Consider the following 22,554-nt stretch of genomic DNA (forward strand, 5'->3'; position numbering starts at 1 on the left):
TTTCGAGCGTTAGCCCTTCGTCAGAGCGAATAGAGGAATTGTGGGTTGTGTGTGTTTTTAAAGGCAGAAAATGGAGCTACATTATTGGTGGGAAATAACACACAACCCACAATTCCTCTATTTGCTCCAACGAAGGGCTAACGCTCGAAACGTCAGCTTTTGTAATCGTTACAGTGGCCAATTTACCATTTCAACTTTGTTGATATATCCAAATTATTTCGTTAACAATTATTCCATGAGCGCGCATTGGATATGAGATGAAGACAGCCAACAAGGCGCGTAGCATCAAGTTGGCTATAATCATCTCATATCCAACAAGCGCGAGTGGAATATAATTGTTTTATTAAAAAACGCCCCCAAGATATTAGACAAATCTTCTTGGCTTTATTTTGTGAGAAGAAACCAGATGTTACAATGTACAGATATTAGATTGTGGTATATTGGCTCATATACCATAACGGCTAAGCCAACAAAAAGTCTTGAATTGCATTATCTAATGATCCAGTTTTTAATAAAAAGCATTATACCAGAGGATGCAAATGTACTGAGTTGATAAAACCCTCCTAAGAGACTTCAATTTTTGGTCCATTTTTAGCACTACTTACTATGTAAGAAAAACAAATTTGTAACACTGTGATAACCTCTGCAAAGGGTTTCAAAGTTAATGCAAAACAGTAAGTTATCACTATTATCAAATTACTCTTTCTTTTAGTCCAATGGTGTATCTTGATGTGCATGTGATAAATTCCAAAGATTACTAGGTATCTATCCATGAAGTTCATATCCACATTCTCTACAAAATGGATCTTCTGTAAGGACTGTCTTGATCATGTGAGAGCCAAAGATGTCGTTTAAGTTGGATACTGGTAATAAACTTTTTTCCACAATCTTTACAAACAAATTTTTCATCCCCAACATGTTGTCTAATGTGTCGTCTCAATCCCTCCAACTGTTCATATGTCTTTGGACACCACTGACACCTGGATAAGTAAAGCACAAAATGTGGAAAAAATTTCAAGTTGAGTAATTTTCCAAATACTCACAGTTTCAACCACTTACGTATTCATTTAACAATTTTCTCACTTCTTTATTCAGTTACTTATTCTTTAACTTATCTGTGGGGACTACAGAACAACTTCATGAACATATTTAGGTCCTTCTGTGATTTCAGGTTACTTTTCCATTACAATAATAAGAGCCTTGTTTTTAAGATCATTTTAAACTCCTTCACTAAACATCTATGTGAACATCAAAATTTGCTATCAATACCACAAGGAAGTTTTGTAATGCATGTTCACTTGAATTTTTAGTACAAACGCATCATTTGTGTGTTACACTATAACTCATGAAATAACTTACCAGTAGAAAAATTGTGTGCATACAAGCCAAGTGACCTTGTTGTCATATTTAAAAAGACCAAAGAGTATACATATTGCTGTCACATCTTATTATTTTGAAAATTATCTCAAGCGCCTGAAACATTTAATGGTTAAATTACTTGTATCAGCAATTGCATGGGCTGTTGTGTCCTCATTGTTCTCATAATACTTCACACGAAATCTCAATTCTTAGATGTTCACTACAACTGCATAAACCTGACAGTACTTACTCATAAGGTTTCTTCTTAGCCTGCTTGTGTATGTGCATATGTCTCTTCAAGTAAACTGCATTGATGAACTCCTTGGAACACAAGTCACATGTAACCACAGATTCCCTGGTATGCAGGAGTCTATGTGCTTTTAAGTTATCTCGACGTGTGAAGGCCGAGCCACAGTCATCGCACACAAACTTCTTCTCATTTCTGTGACCTGCCATATGTCGTTTGAGATCTGCACTTTTGACAAATGCCCTGCCACACTCTGTACACTTGTGCCTTTTGTCTCCTTAAAAAACAAAGAAGGATCAAGCAGATTGGATGATCAGTGATTCCAAATATTCTCTGAATTTACAGCTGGAAACATAAGCGACCATCAACCCTTAATAAAACTCTTAAATTAGACTGTTTCCTCTAAATTTCTTCAAGAACCAACAATCAGGAGCTTGCTAAATTAATGATCAGCCCCTTTATTCTCATAGCAATTTCATTTGATTCAAGGGTAATAATCCAAGGAGAAATTAGAAGCCAGTCACTTTTAGGGATATGAGGGTTTAAAGACCATCTGAGTCACCCTAAGTTGAAAGACCACCACTACAGATGTTATGGTTACCGTGCACCTTCAGGAGTGTCTCACGTGCAAGGGATGTAGCGCGTCCGGTTTAAACTGTAGATATCTAAACCCCTATATCAAATTAAAGCTTATAGGACTGGCCATCAGACTATACCAAAAATTTTTTAAAAAAATGAATTGTCGAATTTTTCACAACTTCTAAATGCGAGTGCCCGAATCACCTTTTGAACGTTACATGTTAAAGCTAATTTTGTTTTTTGCTTATTTAATGTGTTCCTCCGTTTCCGGGGCCAAAGCGCTACAAAAAAAAACGTGTCTGCAATTTGCCATATTCAATTTCAGTGAAAAGTAACAGAACATTTTGAAATAGGATTACAAAAATGTGGAGTGATTGTACAAAAATCACTCTTGAAAAAAAAGTATTTAGAAATAAAAAATTCGGAGACACGTTTTTGTTGTTTAATATGTAAAACTAGCTACTGTTAAAATTTGAGAGCAATTGAACAAATTCCCTTTGACTTGTATCTCTTAAAAGGTGATTCGGGCGCATGCATTTAAAAGTCGTGAAAAATTCAACAATTAATTTTTTTTAAAAAAGTTTTGGTATACGTAGTCTAATAGCAAGTCCTATAAGCTTTAATTTGATATAGGAGTTTAGATATCTACAGTTTAAACTGGACACGCTACATCGCTTGCACACAAGACACCCCTGAAGGTGCATGGTAACCTTAATATCCCAGTTTCAAGTTCTACCATCTTCATATGTCATTGATACAAACTCAATATGCTATTGTTACTTGACTTTGTTTATTTCAAAACTGATGGTGATATATGCTACAAACTAGCAGTTGTAAATATTTTATGATGCCCTTTCAATGAAGCTGAAAGAGAAAATTTTTCCTTGAACATGTATTTTCAGTAAATTCCAGCAGTTACACTTAATAAGAACCACTCTCAGTCAACAATCACACTTTCACAAATAGTTATATGTATCAATTATTAAGTTAAACCCTTCAATGTCCAGAAGTGATGAACAGGAAACTTCTCCCTATAATATCTACAGATTATCCAGCAAACAGGTGATGAGAATACTCAAACTTATCAGGTAGAAGTTGTTATCTTGATCTAACACCAAATTCTCAAAACCAATAAACAAAAAACAAAAAATCTAATTCTCACCAATGTGATACTTGATATGTGACTTGATACATCCTTTGGTCCTAAACTCTTTTCCACAGAATTCACACTTGAATTGCTTGACTTCCACGTGAATGGCCTTGTGGATAGTGAGCTCACTAGAAGTTCTAAATCCTTTCTGACATTCCTGAAAGAAACAGTCATTGATTGTGCTAAAATCTGTTTCTTCATGTGGCAGTCCCACTTAGAGATGAACAGCAAGATGACTAAAGAAAAGCATTATAGTTAGTGAGCACAGAAATGGCTGCGGAAGTGCCTTTTGAGGGTTTGTGTAATTCCTCAACTGTACTTTATGAAGCCTTATCTGATCATGAAATTTTTAATTACTTCAATTACAATGTATGCGACCTGTAACCCAGTTGCAAATTTTCACTCAAAAATAAGTGCCAACTTAACATTTACGGAGACTATCAAGAAAATAGAGACTCCCCAAATGAGACACAGTTAGCATCTGCAGTCTCTTTATTGGCTTTTATACCTGGTAGCCTTAATTTAATCAGAGTAACAAAGAAACCCCAATGTACATGTAAATACAACTGAACTATTATGTCACATTTGCCAACATCTTTCAAACCGGCAGTCTAAATCGCACAGGGATCAATGAACGCTTTTCATTCCACTAATTTATTTGTGTTTTTCTCGTTGCCATGTTCCCACCAATAACGTAGCTCCATTTTCTGCCTTTAAAAGCACACTCAACCCACAATTCCTCTATTTGCTCCGACGAAGGGCTAACACTTGAAACGTCAGCTTTTGTAATCGTTACAGTGGCCAATTTACCATTTCAACTTTGTTGATATATCCAAATTATTAGAAAAAAAGAAATTGTTTTTCATACATTCAAATAAACTCAAACAGGTTTATTAGGGAATCATTGAGTAGGTTACCTCGCAACTAAATGGTCTTGCCTCTTGGTGACTGGTTTGGTGGCGTCTAAGGAGATTGTTTGTGTAAAATTTCTTCTCACATTTGTCACATTCAAATTGCTTTACTCTTGCTGAGAAAAGAGGAAATTCAGCCATAAGACAAGGACCAGACATGTACTGTGAAATTGCCTATATTGAAATCAGATTATACAATCTTGGCTTTGACGTGGGGGGGGGGGGGGGAATAGTTGTGTCAGCGCAGAGTGTGCATGAACAAGTGTGCTTCCTGCCTATTATTTGATATGTTGTAGTTGTTCTGTTGCCTACATGGAAAATTGAAAAACTTAGTTCCAAGCAGAAAAATTCACTCCTAAACCAAAAAATTTATCTCCCCTAAAAACTCAGAATTTCACCACTCTGCACAAACAAAGTGCAGTAAAATTTCTATACTACAAGGTATAATAACAAAGCAAACCTGGTTTCTTTGTATCATTGTCTGTATTTCCAATTTCTAGTGGCCCTTCACCAGGTGCATCTTCCTCACTATCCAGTTTTCTTTCACTGACAATGTACACCTCTGATTCGCCACCTGTCTGAGTCATTACTTCTCTGATTCGTAAACCTTTTTTCCTATAAAGCAGTTTAGGTGCAGCATCTGCAAAGTTTCCTGCAACAGTCTCTGTACTGGTATCTGCTGAATCTGCCAATTCTGCACGTGCTTCATCCAAAATAGACCGCAAATCAAACAATCCCTGATTTTGCATAATCTGTGAGGTTTTCACAGTTACTGACTCTGACACATTCTCAATGGGTACACTTTCTCCAGCTGCAACAGATTGTGCTATTACTACATTCTGAGAAATATTGGGCAGAGAGCCAAATGCGTGATCAATGGGGAAAGATCCTTGTAAATTGGAATTATTTGTATTAGAAGGAATAGAGCTACTTCCCTCTGATATCACCAACTCTGTTGTCATGTCCTGAGATGGTTGCTGAGAATCACTTTGTACAGGATTTGATTGAAACTGTGCCAGTTCCATAGCTTTCTCTATTACCCCTTCACTTGAGGATGCATCTTGAGGAACAACGTTCAAAGTAACCGGCTGAGTGAAGAACACAGCATTTCCAAGAGGTGCATTGGAATTTGCATGAGAAACAAGTGGAGAATCTCCTGAAGGAACCACACTAGATGGCCCCAAGAAAAACACAAGAGCAGGCTGTGTACCACCAGTCAATGGCAAAAGCTGTGGTGTCATCAAAGGCAGTTGTATTGGACTGCCTTGGGGATCAACATTTAACAATACTGGCGCTGGCAACTGAGAACCTGCTGTTACTCTACTCATTGGTAATTCAGTTGATGTGCACTCTGCTGAGCTAACTGTTGTTCGACAAGAAGCTTCCAAGCTCTGATCTGCTGTACCATCCATTCCTCCATCTTGGTTTTTCAGTTTTGGTTTTAGTTTTCTAATCCCACCTCTCTTGTTCAAGACAAAGTTGTAAAATCTTTTAACTTCCTCATTTGTCATTTTAGTTGGAATTCTCTTGCGTATCATTTTTCTGTAAAACAGTAATTAAATAATAGCAATGATTACATGTACTATCATTAATATTATTACAAACTAAGATACTTGTCAAAAATAAAGTAATAGAAAAAGAAAGCTCTCTACAGAGTATACATCTCATATTCTTTTAAAATCCTTCTTGACTAAATATGAGAATTTCTTTCATGTGAAAAACTGCTGCATCATTTACATGTACATCTACAGTAAGCAATAAAATGTAGATACAACAACCTGCATTTAATGAATCTTACCTACATACATGCATACATAAACTTTATTTATACTCAAATTTTAGAGTAGCTAACAAGCTAATATCTTTGAGCTGAGACTACATAAAAAGTAATAATTATATAAATATATATGCAAAAAATGGTACTAATGATGATAATAATAATAAACACAAAGGTAAAGAAAAGAAATATTATTAACAAATTGTCAATCTTAAGTTTAAGTATGTCAAGCAAAAAGAATCTACATGAAGGCAACACCCTGTATTTTGGTTTTAAGTCTACCAAGAAACTAGTACGAAAGTGTGCATTCCATTGCTTAGCTGAAAAGTGAGAAAAGGAGTTAAGACCATAGGTAGTTTTTTTAGGTTTACTAAGTGAAAGAATGTAGTTGCCACCAAGATTATAGGAAGAGGACGGGAGTGAAAACATATTCTTCATATAGGCAGGAAAATGAGCTAAAAACAAACTCGTATGTGACACTACAAGGGAATTCTGAAATTCTTATGAGGGACTGCAAGCACAGAACTCACATTTTGGGTGCACTTGCTAAAGAATCCTGCCTCAAGACCTGCAATAAACATTCACAATTTGAAGAGGTTAAAAAATATTCAACAGAAATGACAGGACACGAAATGACATGAAATGTTGTGCACTATTTAATTCAACTTCAAGTGAAAACGATTCTCAAAACTAGCTTGATTTCACTTTTTCATCTTTGTACAAGGCACATTACTCTGGTTGGTAAACAAAAGTAATACCAATCAGACTTAATGAAATTACTGCATTTAAGCCTGAAATTAACATCAATTACAAAACAGCCATTTAAATCTAATTCAGCCATTTTAACCTTAGTGACATACATGCAAAATTTTCTACTCAGGCCCCCTTTCCCCTCATTCCTGACGAAGAGAGCTGAGTTTCATTTTTAGCATTTGAATCAAACCCACAACAATTTAGCAGCACTAATCGTATCACGAAATTAAAGGAATTACATTTACATCCCCGATCAAATATGTTCTTTCGAGACAATGAAATATATGAAAAAAATAATTTCACTACTCACATTATCTTTTGTAGATTGACCTTTCAAAGAAGACACAACCTGTTCCAAATCCAGGTGCAAACGTGCTCGAGAGGGCTTTTTCTTCAGTTTTCGAGCAGTCTGTTCGAAAACCTTCTTTGACAACCATTTTAAAGAATCTGTCCCTTGCATCTCTTTCAAACGAACATGGTCTTCTGATTCTCTGAGAGACAAACGTAAATTTTCGGTACTTGATAACCATACCTCAAATCCAGGTGAACAACAGTAACTAAATATATAAGCCAGGTGTAGATGATAGCAAAGTTATAGCGCAGAATGCCTGTACGCTCCAAATTTCAAAAATAACTTTGTGTTTTCTCAATTCCATAGCTATAGAAATACTAGACTGACTTACTTCCCCACATCCTCCATAATAAGAAAACGATCAAACGATTAAAACGCTCTAAGATTCAGTTCCAAGATGATTGTTCGCTATTCAAGGTTTAGACGAACGAAAAAATCAAGGCGTCTTCTTCGCAGCGAATAACGATATCCCAGAGTGCACTGGTTTCCAGGTTCCTTATCTCGTGCCGTGCGCATGAGGTTCTACGCAAGGGTTTCCAAGAAAGCTAACAAATATCAATTGTTCCAAATTATGGCTTTTTCACGGGCTGTTGGCCAATTTTCTTTGAAATCCAACCCTGTAAAGATCTGCTTCCTAGCATCGTCAAGATCAAGGTATGCCTGGTGACCATCGTTTTGTTTATTTAATGCACCATTTTGGCACAGATCGAGGCTGTCAATTCCACAGTCTGTTGCACGCAGTGGTGTACCTCAGCCTCCTCGTTTTTATATATTAGGAAACCGTAGTCGTTTAGTAATAATAGGTTTTTTTCTGCTAGCTGGATATTAACATTTCCACGAATTTTGCATCGAATTTTAATATTTGATGTCGAAGTTGATTTTTATGTATATAATAATTGTTATGTCGGCAGTTGACTGATCACTATTGTCTAAATGATCCCTGGTTGACTGGGAGGGGTTCATTTCTGGGAAAGAGTTCCATATAACCCCATACATTAATTATGCATTCCATCTCATTAAGACAAAATATAAAGGTTTCTTTGCAACACGCTATGCATAATTAACGTATGGGGTTATATGGAACCCTTACCCCATTTCTGATTTAACTTTCTGTCACAGATTTGTAATTATTGTGTCAGTCTCAATATCATTAAAATTTTTTCTCTTAAAAGGGTTTATTTATCATCTACCAGTGTTGAATGAAGGTGATTGGTGGCTGCCTTAGAGGTGACTTGCACCCCTCTATAAAGTCAAGTTTGTTCTCATTACCCTCCCTTTCCATACTGCTGCCTTGCATGCCTCCCCTTGAGTTGCTAAACTTCGTTCATAGAGTCTACGACACCTTTCATGTCTTTGGTGTGCACCAGTTGTGCACTTGACATAAAACCTTTCAACCCTGATGTGTTGGAAACCTTGACAATAATTCCCAGATGTTTCAGGGAAAAAATGGGAAAGGAGAAGATCTGTCATCATTAGAAGAGAAAACAGCAGGATTATATTTGAAAGAGATAAAAGAGAAATATGTTTTCTGTTTTCAGCTCATGGTGGTCACAAGTAGAGCTTGGTCCCCCAGATGCCATTCTTGGAATAACAGAAGCTTTCAAAAAAGATACAAACCCCCAAAAAATCAATCTTGGTGTTGGAGCTTATAGAGATGATTCAGGAAAACCTTATGTTCTGCCTTCAGTGAGAAAGGCAAGTATCAATCTTGTTACCCTCAGAAGTTACTTATACACAATTGTTATCTCTTAAAAGAAATAAAACAGTTGAACCTCCCTTGGTGACCTCTGCTCATTAGCAAACACTTTTTCACAATACCAACAGTTTCCAGCTCAAATTACTATAACTGAAACATCTTATAAGCAATCTCCTCTCAAAAGCAACCATGTCTCATAAGCAACCGCTTTTAGAGATGCATGTTTACAATAAGCAATCATTTTTAACCTCCCATTGGTAACAACTTCACGGAAAATCGGTGCAATCACATGCAAATTACCCAAAATATAGCCCCCCTGAGGCTTGACCTCTGATAGGTGATCACCTCTTGTAATTGACCATTTAGGTGTGACATTTCAGGTGTCACTTATAGGAGGTTCACCTGTCGTAGGAAACTAGCAGTTTATTATTGGACAGTGTTGTATTATTCAAATTACGTTATTTAATATGCAGGCTGAAGAGTCACTGGTAGCTAAAAAGCAAGACAAAGAATATGGTCCTATTCATGGCCTACCAGAATTCACTGGGGCTGCTGCCAAACTAGCCTTTGGAGAAGATAGTGAAGTAATCAAAAATAGCCTGGTATGTATTGCTTGCTGGAAGATATAATTTATTTCTTTGTCATTTATATATTCATTTATCTTTTTAGTTGGTTTTACCATGTCACAGTCACGGTGATTATTGTCATGTCCTTGAGTGTTGTGATTGTTTTTATAATGTGTTTGTTGATTCTTGTTGTGTTTTGTTTTGTTTTGTTTTACCAGAATGCATCTGCTCAAGCAATCTCAGGTACTGGAGCTCTTAGGATTGGAACAGCATTTCTGGTTTGTGACATCAATTTCTTTTCTTTTACTAGCAAAATTAATATGTATTGTACAGTAAGTGTTCAATGTGCACTTGACTTGTGCACATAAGAATTTGATTTCAAACTTCAGTTTTGATTCCATCGTGAATGTTTCCCTTTTAGAAAAACTTTTTCCCAGGAAGTAAGGATGTCTGGTTACCAACACCATCCTGGGGAAACCACACTCCAATCCTTAAGTAAGTACAAACAACTTTGGACACAGTTCAAATACAATTGTGGATTAAAATCTCAATCATTTATATTATTCTTTAACTGTTAAGAGACAGATCATGTGATCATAGAAAATTAAGCTTGTAAATGTACATATTAAGCGATACAAGCATACTTGGAAAATATAATTTCTTAGTGCTGTTTACCAGAGTCAGTTGATCAATTAAGAGGATGTTCCACTAAAATTTTGATGCCAATTTACTGATAGTTATGACAAAACATTCAACTTGTCTTGCACAGACCTTATGTGCATTATAATTTGAATATATCAACAAAGTTGAAATGGTAAATTGGCCACCGTTACGATTATAAAAGCTGACGTTTCGAGTGTTAGCCCTTCATTGGAGCGAATAGGGGAATTGTGGGTTGTGTGTGCTTTTAAAGGCAGAAAAAGGAGCTACGTGATTGGTGGGAACATGGCAACGAGAAAAACATGAATAAATTAGTGGAATGAAAAGCGTTGGTTGATACCTGTGGGATTTAGACTGCAGGTTTGAAAGATGAGCTTTTGTTCAAGAGTTTTCCAGCTTTCCTTAGTACCTAAGTGTAAGGAAAGACCGCAGATTGCCATGTGTTGCTTAGAATAGTTAGGTAAATTAAAATGTCTTGCGACTAGTTTCGATGTGTCCTTGTCATTCCTCTCCACGTCGCAAAGGTGTTCTCGGAATCAGTCACCTAGTCTTCTGCCTGTTTTGCCGATGTAAATCTTTTTGCAGTAAGTGCAAGTTATGCAATAGATTGCATTGGCGGAGGTGCACGGGAAGTGATCGGTGATATTAATGGATCGTTTGGGTCCCGATATTTTCTCAGTGTTGTGAATGAAAGGTCACATTTTGCATCGTGCAGGAGTGCATTTAAAAGTGCCTGGTTGGTCATTAGTCTGAAAAGAACTTCTGACCAAAAAATTGCCTATGTTTTTGTCACGTTTGAATGAAATGAGTGGAGGCTGCAAAAAGATAGTGCTTGTCTCTGGATTGTTTTGAAGTAATTTAAAGTTTTTAAGAATGATGGATTTAACTGAGTGGTTATGAGGGTGAAACGTGTGTGCATTACATTTGCGGGAACATTTCTTATAATTTATCAAATATGATTAAAAGTAAATACTTAAATTAAGAATAAACATTATACATATAATAACAATACCAGTTTAAATTATAAAACTTTCAGGCTAATGAAATCCTAATAACTGATTTGTGATATTGGCAGAAGGTAAATAATTTTTCTTATTTTTTTCTAGCACACCCTCAATAACATCAATATTTCTATTACTCTGATATACAGACACTCAGGACTGGGAGTGAAACAATACTGTTACTATGATCCACAAACTTGTGGTTTTGACTTCAAAGGCTGTATAGAAGATATCGCAGTGAGTTGAAGAATGTTGCACTTAAAGTACAAAAAAATTTTACTTGTTTACTTGTTTATATCACTGATTTCTGCTTTGTAGAAAATTCCAGAAAATTCAGTGGTCATGTTGCATGCATGTGCTCACAATCCGACAGGAGTGGATCCAAAGGTAATTTAAGAAAAAATTGTTTTTCAAAACTTCAGGGCTGTGACATGCTTTGAATAGTCTCTAGCCCTGAATTAGTCACTGACAATTGTTAAGCTGACAGAGTCTTACATATCTGAACTATGATGTACTACACACTACTTTGGGTTTATGGTCAATTCATCACCACAGGAAACTCGCCACCACAAAACTCGCCATCACTCAAAGTCAAATTGCCACAGGTGGCGGGTTTATCAAACAAAGAGAGGATGCCAAAGTCTGTTTGAGTAAACTTTGCAAATTTGTACGCACTTTCAATTTCATATACTTAATATAATTCAACCTCTTAGCATTTATATAATTTATGTAAATTTCATACAATATCACTCATATTGGTGGAAATCATTTAGTAAAAATCTCACAGCGAATATCGCTCTTGTTTGCAAACTGTACAAGTTTTGTAGTGGTGAGTTTGTTGTGGTGGCAGATTGACTGGATACCCTGCTTTGTAGCATGAGAATTTTGCAGGTTTGTTGCATTCGCAGTTGTATTCATCACTTTCCAACCAAGCAAGAAATTCACCTATAGAATTCCCCTCTGTATAACTTGGCAATTAAGACAATTTGAAACTTATGCATTTCCCTCCTTGATAATGTTATGTTTCCAGAGCAGAATATGGCAAAAATATTAGATCCTTGTAGCATTATTTCTTTTGTCACCATGAACCACAAAATGGTGAAGAGGACTTTTCCAGAAAACTATGCTGTAGATTTTGAGAAGGAAAGGGCAACGCTGTGATTCTTTCTCACTTTTTTCAGGAAGAGGAATGGAAAGAGTTATCAGAAGTCATAAAGGTATTTACTTTTCAAAACATTTGGCATGAATTGGCAAATAATTTATGCATCAAGTCTTGTAATTTACTTTAATTAGGAAAGTTTAGGTAATATATATTCTTGATGTTATCAATGTTTTTGTTTTGTTTTTTTTTTAATGTCTTCTCCAGAAAGGCAAACTATTTCCTTATTTTGACATGGCGTACCAAGGTTTTGCTAGTGGAGACACTGACAAAGATGGATGGGCTCTCAGATACTTTATAAAGGAAGGACATAAAGTGCTGGTAGCTCAGTCGTTTGCCAAGAACATGGGTCTCTATGGTAGGTTTACAAGTCCCCTTTTGTTTTTGCTCACCGTGTCGTTTGATGATCAAAGAATAGTCCAGTAAAAAACAGAGAGACTTCCATAGAGATGTTACAGTAACTCCAATCATAAACGAAGTATGGAAACTTGAAAAGTAATTTTTCGGTCTGGAAAAAGTATGGAAAATGAGGCTGAGGTTTGAGAAAATGGTTAGAGGTCTTTCATTGACTGATTTCTGGGCTTAGAAAATGGTGCAAGTTTTCTCCAATTATCACCACCTCCCGGTTAGCTCAATTGATAGAGTGCTGGACTGTTGTGCGGGAGGTCGTGAGTTCAAATCCAGCCGGACCAACACTCAGGGTCTTTAAATACATGAGAAGAAAGTGCTGCCTTTGTAATAATATCTGCAAATTGTTAGACTTTCTAGTCTTCTCAGACAGGGATGATAAATGGAGGTCCCGTCTCACAAGCCCCTGTATGTGATAAAAAAATTTGTGGGAGGTTAAAGAACCCACACACTGTTCAAAAAGAGTAGGGCACGTAGTGCCCGGTGTTGTGGTCTATCTTTGTCTAGTGTCTATCAAATTGATGGGGGGTACTGCACCTTTGAATATTGTATGGAAAGGGCACAATATAAATAAGGAATTCATTCATTCATTCACCAGAGCAAGGTAATGCAAAGCCAAAGTAAACCTGGATTACTTTAATTTGACACTCAATTGTAAATTGCTGTGTTGTACTCAGTTATTTGGTTTTTTTTGTTGTTGTTGTTGTCCTACTCAAGGTGAGAGAGTAGGCATGATTACAGCCACTTGTGAATCCAAAGAGGAGGCAGAGCGAGTCCTGTCCCAGATCAAGATTCTTATCCGCCCTCTTTACTCCAACCCTCCAATCCATGGTGCTCGCATAGCAGGTGCTGTCCTCAGTGACCCTGAACTGAGACCACAATGGGAGGTTGAAGTTAAAGGGATGGCAGACAGAATAATTTCCATGAGACAAAAACTTGTAGACAACTTAAAGAAAGAAGGTATATGAAACATTGCATTATTTATTTTTAATTAAAATTATTTATTTATTTTGCCAAATACACTCACACAACAATTAAATAACAGTTGTCTACAGCAATCTAAAACAAAACTTTATTAATATTCTTTACAACAATTATAATCAAACTTGATAACTTTACAATTTATAGTCCTCTATAAAGAATGTGGTAAGGAAACCCAATGGAAGCTAGAAGCTTATAAACCTGGTTTCCTCACATAATGTACAAGATTGAATAGTTTAACTACAAACAGGAGAGTTTAAATTTTCAAGCAGTCTTAAAGATGGAGAATCTTTGGGATAGGATAAGATCACATGGTAGGGAATTTTCACCTTTGGACAGTGGTGCAAGATTGTAAACTGGTTGATATTAGTTCTACAATAATAGGGACCTTAAGCAACCACGACGGTGATGGCAACGAGGACATGGAAAAACAAGAGATCTAATTGGCAGAACAATAGGTCAGCACATGCATTTTGAAACTTTGTACATTTCTTAGCCGTCCTATGCAAAACAACAACATGAAATCGCCAAAATTTGCATCGTCTGCGAACCGAAACTGTGACGGCAAATTATTTTAATTTCCATTTGGAACTCAACGCTACTTTTATACGTCCTGCTGAAGTTGAGCTCTGGCACCATATGAGACAGTAAGCTCATGCAGCCCGTTTTGAAATTCTAACTGAGAGTAGAAATTCATTTTTTAGTCAGTCTTCCTTGGCGTTGCCATCCTTAGTGCTTAAGGTCCCTAATGTGGATGACAGTTGCTGATAGTTGATGTATCATAAGTATGAACTTGATTATACAGCTGGTCATATGTAGTTTATTCCCACCCACTCCACCCTGCTTCCCCCTTTAATGGAGACTCTCTGGTTACCAGTAATTTGATTATTGATTCATTTTGACAAGTAATTGAAAATAGTTTGTAAAGAATAAGAAAGATGGTAAGTTTTGTGCTCAGTAAAGAAATATAGATAGGGACTCAAGAGAACTCAGAATTTTTCTTTGTCCCATGCTTGTGACTAGACAAGAAACATCTTTCTATAATTAAAAATAGTGGGAAGGAAATTGGAAAATTTGCAATTCTCTCATTTATCTCATTTATTACTTATTTTAAGCATCTACCAGGTAGTTCTTCATCTGAAGTAAATTCCTGGTTAATATTAATAAAATTAAAGTTACAGTATAATATTATTTATTATTAAAATTATTGAAACTGGATCATTGGATAATGCAATTCAAGAGTTTTTATCAGCCATTATACCATGCACGCCCATGAAGACTCGTTAGACCAAAAGTGTTTTTGTACATTGTAACATTCCATTTGTTCTTACAAAAAAAAAAAGTTTTGAAGATTGACTTTATATATTTTGGGGCATTTTTAAGAAAACATTATTCCACTTGCTCTTGTTTGATGTGAGATGATTCTATCCGGTAAATGCTCATGAATAATTGTTAAATCTACAATTGATGGCATATAACATTAAAAAAATCTCTCTTTTGTGCTGTTTCCTTTCCAGGTTCATCTCACAACTGGTCTCACATAACAGATCAGATTGGAATGTTTTGCTTCACAGGGCTTAAACCTGATCAGGTCTGTAAGCATACAATGAATATCAAAAACAAAATGAGAAAAGCAAAATTCATTAATTGAGGCATTTCAGTTATTGACGTCTTAAGTTAACATGGTAACTTGTGTTGCAATTTTGATGTGACTGTGTCCTTAATTGATAACATCTATAAATTGTGTCTTCCTTAGGTTGAAAGACTCACAAAAGAATTTTCAATCTATTTAACCAAGGACGGACGTATATCTATTGCTGGTGTGACATCCGGGAATGTGGCATACTTAGCTCAAGCAATGCATGAAGTAACAAAGTGATGGACTCAAGATGCTAATTACCTTTATTCTTTGCCTGAAAATCTAAAAAATGTGTGTAAAGTTGACAGGATAAGCAACATGGAAGTTCAGTAACCACTTATTGCAGTCAAAACTGGTGACAAAACCCAAAACATTTCAGCTCTTATCATTTTGGGTCATTATTTATTGCCTTGGGAGGGAAGGGGAGGGGAGAGAAGGGGATTGGAGGATTTTGTTTGTTTTGTGCTAAAATTTACCTGATCCTCACATGAGGCTCTGCGAGATTCTTGACCCCCCTCCCTCATTAGCAGTTAATTTTCTCTAGTTCCCCCTTTACATTCTGCAATGACTGATCCTATGTTTCCCCTGAAATGTATGCAGACCCCCCCCCCCTGCAAAAAAAATACCCTTCACCTCCCAAGCAATAAATAATGACTGGTTGCTTATAGTGCATTGTGAGTAGTTTACAGACATTTTTGGCAGTCTAAGTGTGTCTGTCAGAGAGCTTCCAGGGATTAAAGCTGCAATATGACTATGAAAACAGTCCTTCTTGAAATGTTTTGTTTGCAATTGAGTGTTTAAAGTACCTTGGATACGAGGGAAGGGAAGCCCAACAAGGGGGGGGGGGATGCAACATAAATAAAATTTGACTTTTAGTATGCAGTTGTATACCTTATTTTATTTTTGCTATCCACTTTTTAGAGTTTCTTTGTATAAACCTGAATTAAAGTCTATGGCTGGTTTTCAAAGAGAGCTTGAAGAGAAAAGAGTGAAGAGCGAACTTAACCGTGAGGCTTCTCCTTACGCAAAGTTCGTCATTAGAAAAAGCATCAAAACGAGGCAAAATTTCTCAGTTTGTTGGAATGAAGCAATGACCAAAAGGAGTTTGGAAATAAAGATGAATTCACAAGAAAATGGAATGTCTGTAGTAATACCACAACTAAAGAGTTTACAATTAGGTAAACATGGCGTTACACCTCTTAAGCTTGTACGTGATGTTTACCGTTTTAGGTCATGTGATATTATTCTAGAGAACTGTTTCTTTGCAATTTTTCTTCGGACTCGAAAAGGTCTACTGGTCAACATTCATATGAATTTTTGTGGTAAATGGATTTTAAAATTTATAATTCCTTTTTCCTTGAGTTCACAAGGTAATCAAGCAGCTAGAAGCGGCTCTAAACATAATTTCCATTTCTCGAAAACGATTAGTTTAAATGATTGTGCTTCATGTCCTGCATATCAAACAAGTACAATACTTTCATTGAGATTTAAAGCATCGACTACATGTTCTTTGATCCGAGGTATCCTTTGTCTGCTACAGTCGTGGTTCTTTATCCTATATTTCAAAATCAAACTCTAATCCAGTTCCATGTAATTTTGCAAGCACTTCCCAGTCAAATCTCTCATTCAACTCCGGAGTAAAGTAATTTTTCCAGTCACCGACCACGCTCTTGCGAAGAATCGGCACATTTCGGCCATCCCTGAATGGAACCGTGAGAGTTGCATCATGGTCTTTCTTCATCGTAATGAAATTGCACTGCTCAGCGATGCGACTGATGACATCATCAGTGAGAGGCCTGTTGAGGAAGTCTGCGATCATTCGAACATGGGAGAGTGGATCCTAAAAGACAATGACAACTGAAGAAGACCATTCTATGATTTACGGTCGTCAAACGTTGGGGTTGCAATCTTGTTGACAATTCAGAGGTTATTACCTGTCGAAGGTACTCCGAGTGCAACATTAAGGAGCTTAAGCAACCACGACGACGAACGGAGGACGACGACCGGAAGTAGCGTGAACATCACTGCGCAAGCGCTAACCAAGAATTCCGTCGTCGTCTTGTCGTCGACGACTTGAGAAGGACCTGTTTATACGTCTTTGTGAACTTCCGAACTTCAAACCAGTTTTTCTCATCGAAAGGTGCGGGTTTATTGTCGTTTTTTTGACAGTCGATGGCCGGTTGGAGTTTGTATTCTACGGAAGCCGAAAAGAGACAATCCAAAAATATTTTTCAAATCCCGAAAAATATTTCAAATCGCAATATTTATTTTAAACTCACTGTCGAAAAGTTTGACAAATCCAAAGATATTTTGCAAATCCAAAAAAATATTTAGAAATCCAAAAAAATTTTTCAAAATCCGAAAATATTTTGCGAATCCAAAACATATTTTGAAATGCGAAAAAATTTTTTCAAAATCCGAAAATATTTTGCAAATCCAAAAAAATATTTTGTCACGTGCTATTTGCGCCAGCAGTCACCCAGCGTTTTCTTGCCATATCCCGCATCATCCCGCATACAAAATGGCGAAGGAACGAGGATAGAACATGTTCTGTCACAAATGTGGAAGAGAATGTGGGAACAATGAAACATTCTGCCGTTGTTGTGGAACACTAAAATGGCGTGAAGAGGAAAGTGTGTTGTCCAGCTCGGGAGACGAAAGATTGGCTATAGAACATTACTTTAATAAGGGATTTCGTTACGAGACCATAATAACAAAAATAATAATAATAATAATAATCATCATCATCATCATCATCATCATCATCATCATCATCTTTAGACAGGGTGCGTTCTCACAAAAAGTGGTTTTCAGAACGGCCCTGTATGAAATAAATTAATAAAGGAAAAATAAATACAAATTACAGACGTTGAGGAAATATATAAGCTAAAGGGATAGAATTGCTACATCACAATAATTAAGATTATGAAAAGAAGCGAAAAATTGGTAATTTACAAAATATTACGATAAAGACTGCACTTTCATTTTAAACAATAAAATTGATTTAGATTCCTGAATATCTGGGTTAAGATTGTTAAAATCATTTGATGCCTGATATGTTAGTTTTTGTTTTCCCAGTTTGTTTTGGGAGCTGGAAGATGCAGTTTGTTACACTGGCGGGTATTATAATTATGAAAGGCAGTGTTATGCTTAAAATTAAGATCAAAGTGAATGATGTTATTCAAGCATCTAAAAATAAAAACGCATCGGTGCATCTGTCGTCTTTGATCTAAACGCCTCCATTTTAAGGACTCAAGAGCATCGGTGGCGGAAGAATACTTGGCCTTGTCAAGAATGATTTTAGCTGCCTTGTTTTGTTGGGTTTGGAGATCGTTCATTAATGTAACATTGTTTTTGTCACTCCAAATAATGTCACCGTAGTCAAAAATAGGAAAAATTAAAGAATGGTAGAGTATCAACCGAGCGTGTAATGGTAAAAGATGCTTGATTCTTCTGACAAGTCCCAGTCACTGATTTGTTTTGCTTATGATATTTTTAACGTGATCACCCCAGGATAGATCTTCGTTCAGTGTTACACCCAAGTATTTGAGAGAGCTAGCTTCTTCCAGCGGACTGTCGTTGATATGGATAGCGACAGTGCGTAACGACTTCAGACGGCGTTTACTCCCAAATAAAAGAAATCTAGATTTAGAACAGTTAAGAGTAAGGAGATTAGACTGTAGCCAAAGCGAAGCAGATTCGAGGTCCTTGTTCACTTTCTGGCACCATTGTTCACTTTCTGGCAGAATACCATGGGATTTCAATGAACGTGAGGACTTTGAAGAGGCTACGTCACTTTGGGTTACAAAGAAACCACCTTCATTCAGAACACACTGTTCGGGAAATAGTTAGACGAGAAATTGTTGTAAAATGGGGTTGACAGGCCTACACGACTCCCCAGCGCGTGTTTAGACTAGCCTATTCAAAGTTTGGCCCCATTGAGTATGTCTTTAGGCGACGGTCCTCTTTTGTAAGATACGAGAAACGGATTTTTGTATATTTCGTTGAGTAGTGGTTGTGTTTCTATTAAATACCAGTGTCTCATGAGAATTTGCTTTAGGTTTGGCACTGATGGTTGGTATTGTGTAACACAAAAGGCAAGATTCGTTGGTTCGTCTTTTGTTTCTGTTGAAGAGCTAATTTCCTGTTTTTTAATTCACTTCTGAGAGGGTTGTGCTAATGAGGTCCTCTTGGTAGCCTCTCTTTAGCAAATGCGCTTCATTTGTAATTTTCTCCTCAAATATTGTTTCAGAGGAGTTTGTTCTTAGAAGTCTAAGGGTCTCCCCTTTTATGAAGTCTCTTTTAATTCCTTGTGGGTGACAGGAACTATAGTGTGTATACAGAAATGTCTCAGTTTGTTTAAAATGAGTACGCACATCAGGGATTGCGTCTTTTTTAATCGTTCGCCTTTGTAGATGTACAGCTATTTTTTTCACTGTCTCGATCGTTAAGTTGTCTTGATTGCTTTCAGCTTGCGCCACGCGCGCTGATTCCATCGTACTACAGTTCTTAGTGTACCCATTTAACACAAAATTTTTTTGGATTTGCAAATATTTTCGGAGTTTGAAAAAATGTTTTTGGATTTCAAAATATTTTTTTGGATTCGCAAAATATTTTCGGATTTTGAAAAAACTTCTTTGGATTTCAATATATTTTTTCGGATTCGCAAAATATGTTGGGATTTTGAAAAAATTTTTTTGGATTTCTAAATATTTTTTTGGATTTGCATAATATCTTTGGATTTGTCAAACTTTTCGACAGTGAGTTTAAAATAAATATTGCGATTTGAAATATTTTTCGAGATTTGAAAAATATTTTTGGATTGTCCCTTTTCGGCTTCCGTAGTCAACAGCTGTGTGTATTGAACTGCCGAATTATTGCCACTAAAACAATTTGCTTGTTGCTCTTCTTCAATCGACTTATCGAATTCTTCAGATCGGTGTGTTAACATAAGCTCGAATACCTGTCAGGTTTTGCGAATCTATTTTCGAAATGTTTGATATTGATTTACAGCCATAAAAATTATTTCGACAAAATCACACGGGAAAAAATAGCATTCTTGCGAAGCGCGACGACTGCTATCTGTACCGATCGCTAGCTAGCATTGATTAAATTGACAGTCGTTTGCTCGCCAAAGGAAGGAGCATCAAAGGTAGAACATGTCAGGCTAAAGCATGTTGAAAATCAGGCAAACCTTGTGTAAATTGGGTTTGCTTGTATCAGCAACACTTCGGAACTGAATTTAAATCGAAAATAACTTCCGTAAAATTTAATAATTTTAACTTTTGCCATGCGTAAATTATTGTAAATAAAGCAGAAGGTAATATTTCCTTGGACTGTTGATGTTCAAGAATTGAATAACCTATATCGAACTTTCGATATATAGGTGGAAATTTGATCCATGATCGAGAAGAAGAAGGTTTTGGACGTTTCTGAACGATTTCATTTCTTAAACTGACGAAGCGAGAATAAAAGATTTTATACGTCGTCGTCCTTGAGCAACTTCACCGCTTAAGTTTCATTTTCCCGCTAAAAACGACGTCCTCGTTCCAGACCCTTCGCGATTACTTGACGTTGTCGTCCCTTTCGTCGTGGTTGCTTAAGCTCCATATTCTACTGTCATTGACGGGTAGCCATCCTATTCTTGAAGGATGTCATATGAAATCCCTTGTATTTTCTATTTTTGAATTTCCAGGAACTGCTGTCGAAATCTATGGGGTAAAATTGTGCTGGCTGGCTCTTATTGGCAAGGAAGGGATGAAAGTTACATCGCGCGCCGCACGGGAGATTGAGGTGAACTGACGCTCTACTTCAGTCTATTCTCAACACCAGTCTACTAATCAGACTGTGATGATAACTGACATGTTGATCAAATGTGGATGTGAACACTACAACAAACCTTTTTGATATCTTCACATTTAAGAAACAAGACGTTAGGGTCATCTTTGTGCTTCCACCAGCCCAGAACATGGTCATTCCAGTGGTTCCAAGGAACTTACGAAATAGAAACAAACAACTTCATTAAATAGAAAGACACTAGTTCCGCTAAAATATTCCCCGTATGGTGGGGTTGGTTTTAGGGATAAGAGGAGAGGATGGTTTAAGGGTGTAGTGGTAATCTCGTACCCAGGTCTTACCGTGTAATCGTGACTGAAATGTAGGTTATCTCGTACCAAGATTCTACCGGGTAATTGTAACTGAACAATCGCTTGACCGTGGATAGTCTGGGTACGAAACTAGGCTAGAGATGGAGAGGGATGACGTGACAATGGATAGAGAAAGCGAACAAAGTTGTTAGTTGGTCAGTTATTTGTCATTTTTGACAGCATACAGATGTCGAATAAAAACAGAGAACAAAAAACAATCAGCCGCAAAGATAAGGCTAACTGTCATTTCCCAAACGTCGAGAACCCACCATTTCCTTTGACGAATAGTTTAGCAAAAACTTCCCACGGTCCATGCCATGATAATGAAATGCCTGACCAGAAGAAATAATAGGATACCGCAATGTCCTTTGGATTTCGAGCAATGTAAATGTATTTGCAAACCGTGTCCTTGTTGGGTGATTTCGGGATGACATCGTAAGAAAGATGTGTCTTAAAAATTCTGAGACTTGGCAGGGCGCTGAGGTCAGGAATTAGAGAATTCGGCTGGTGTGAGTGCAGTGCCCTTTCCATGAGAAAACCTCGCTTTTCCGACAGGTTACCATTGTTGTAAATACGTGAGACAATTTCTGCAAGCCAATGTGTCCTTGAAAAAGTATACAGTATCAAAATTAAAGCTGTGTGTCAGTTATATTTTTTAAGGTGTATCAGGCAAAATTAAGAGAAAGCAATGGGATAAGATTTCAAAAAGGTGGACCATTGTTAGAACCGACATCAAGTGCCAGCGACACCGAAGCTGGAGGGGGGGGGGAGTTTAGCCACCCCACTTTTGGCGGGGATGACAATTTTTTTGTTGAGTACAGAGGTAGGCATGAATAACAAAAGAGAAAGGAAAAGAAAACGAAAAAAAAGTACTGTTCTCTGCAGATTATCCCCTGAGATTGCGATTTTAAAATTTTCTAGGGTAGGATGGCCCCCGACCATCCAACAAGCGCGCACCCAAGGCGCTTGTTTTCTAGACTTCCCCTCCTCGATCCCCCACCCTTGTTTAAAAATAAGCTTCGCTTGAGCCACAGAGACTCTAAGGAAAGCAAAGCCATTACAAAGTTCATACTGCATACTGCTAAAATCAACAAAAATCGAAACCGTCACATGCATAAGCAGAATAAGAAAGGTGGTCTTTTTTTCTTTTTCCCACGCTTGTGACAAGAA

At 36.9% G+C, this 22,554-nt stretch overlaps 3 protein-coding genes across 3 annotated transcripts; 1 reads left to right on the forward strand and 2 right to left on the reverse strand.

The window, feature by feature from the left end:
• Nucleotides 1–484: 484 nt before the first annotated feature.
• LOC111332629 (uncharacterized) lies at nucleotides 485–7,594 on the reverse strand. The gene is made up of 8 exons (XM_088752688.1): nucleotides 7,460–7,594; nucleotides 7,087–7,267; nucleotides 6,554–6,591; nucleotides 4,707–5,788; nucleotides 4,253–4,362; nucleotides 3,348–3,492; nucleotides 1,610–1,883; nucleotides 485–980 (listed from the first exon to the last, which is right to left on the reverse strand). The coding sequence occupies exons 1-8, from the start codon at nucleotides 7,474–7,476 to the stop codon at nucleotides 794–796; spliced, it is 2,034 nt and encodes a 677-aa protein (XP_088608814.1). The 5' UTR covers nucleotides 7,477–7,594; the 3' UTR covers nucleotides 485–793.
• A 27-nt stretch (nucleotides 7,595–7,621) lies between these two features.
• On the forward strand, nucleotides 7,622–15,621 carry LOC111332599 (aspartate aminotransferase, mitochondrial). Its single transcript, XM_022937961.2, has 12 exons — nucleotides 7,622–7,782; nucleotides 8,667–8,823; nucleotides 9,298–9,426; nucleotides 9,609–9,668; nucleotides 9,812–9,885; nucleotides 11,201–11,288; nucleotides 11,370–11,438; nucleotides 12,233–12,268; nucleotides 12,418–12,568; nucleotides 13,336–13,578; nucleotides 15,117–15,190; nucleotides 15,356–15,621. Exons 1-12 carry the CDS (start codon nucleotides 7,643–7,645, stop codon nucleotides 15,476–15,478), a joined length of 1,344 nt encoding a protein of 447 aa, XP_022793696.2. The 5' UTR covers nucleotides 7,622–7,642; the 3' UTR covers nucleotides 15,479–15,621.
• A 1,040-nt stretch (nucleotides 15,622–16,661) lies between these two features.
• LOC111332630 (sulfotransferase 1B1-like) lies at nucleotides 16,662–21,987 on the reverse strand. The gene is made up of 3 exons (XM_088752689.1): nucleotides 21,654–21,987; nucleotides 21,138–21,232; nucleotides 16,662–17,078 (listed from the first exon to the last, which is right to left on the reverse strand). Exons 1-3 carry the CDS (start codon nucleotides 21,913–21,915, stop codon nucleotides 16,794–16,796), a joined length of 642 nt encoding a protein of 213 aa, XP_088608815.1. The 5' UTR covers nucleotides 21,916–21,987; the 3' UTR covers nucleotides 16,662–16,793.
• Nucleotides 21,988–22,554: the final 567 nt, after the last annotated feature.

Source organism: Stylophora pistillata, chromosome 3 (assembly GCF_964205215.1).
Source record: "Stylophora pistillata chromosome 3, jaStyPist1.2, whole genome shotgun sequence".
NCBI lineage: Eukaryota > Metazoa > Cnidaria > Anthozoa > Scleractinia > Pocilloporidae > Stylophora > Stylophora pistillata.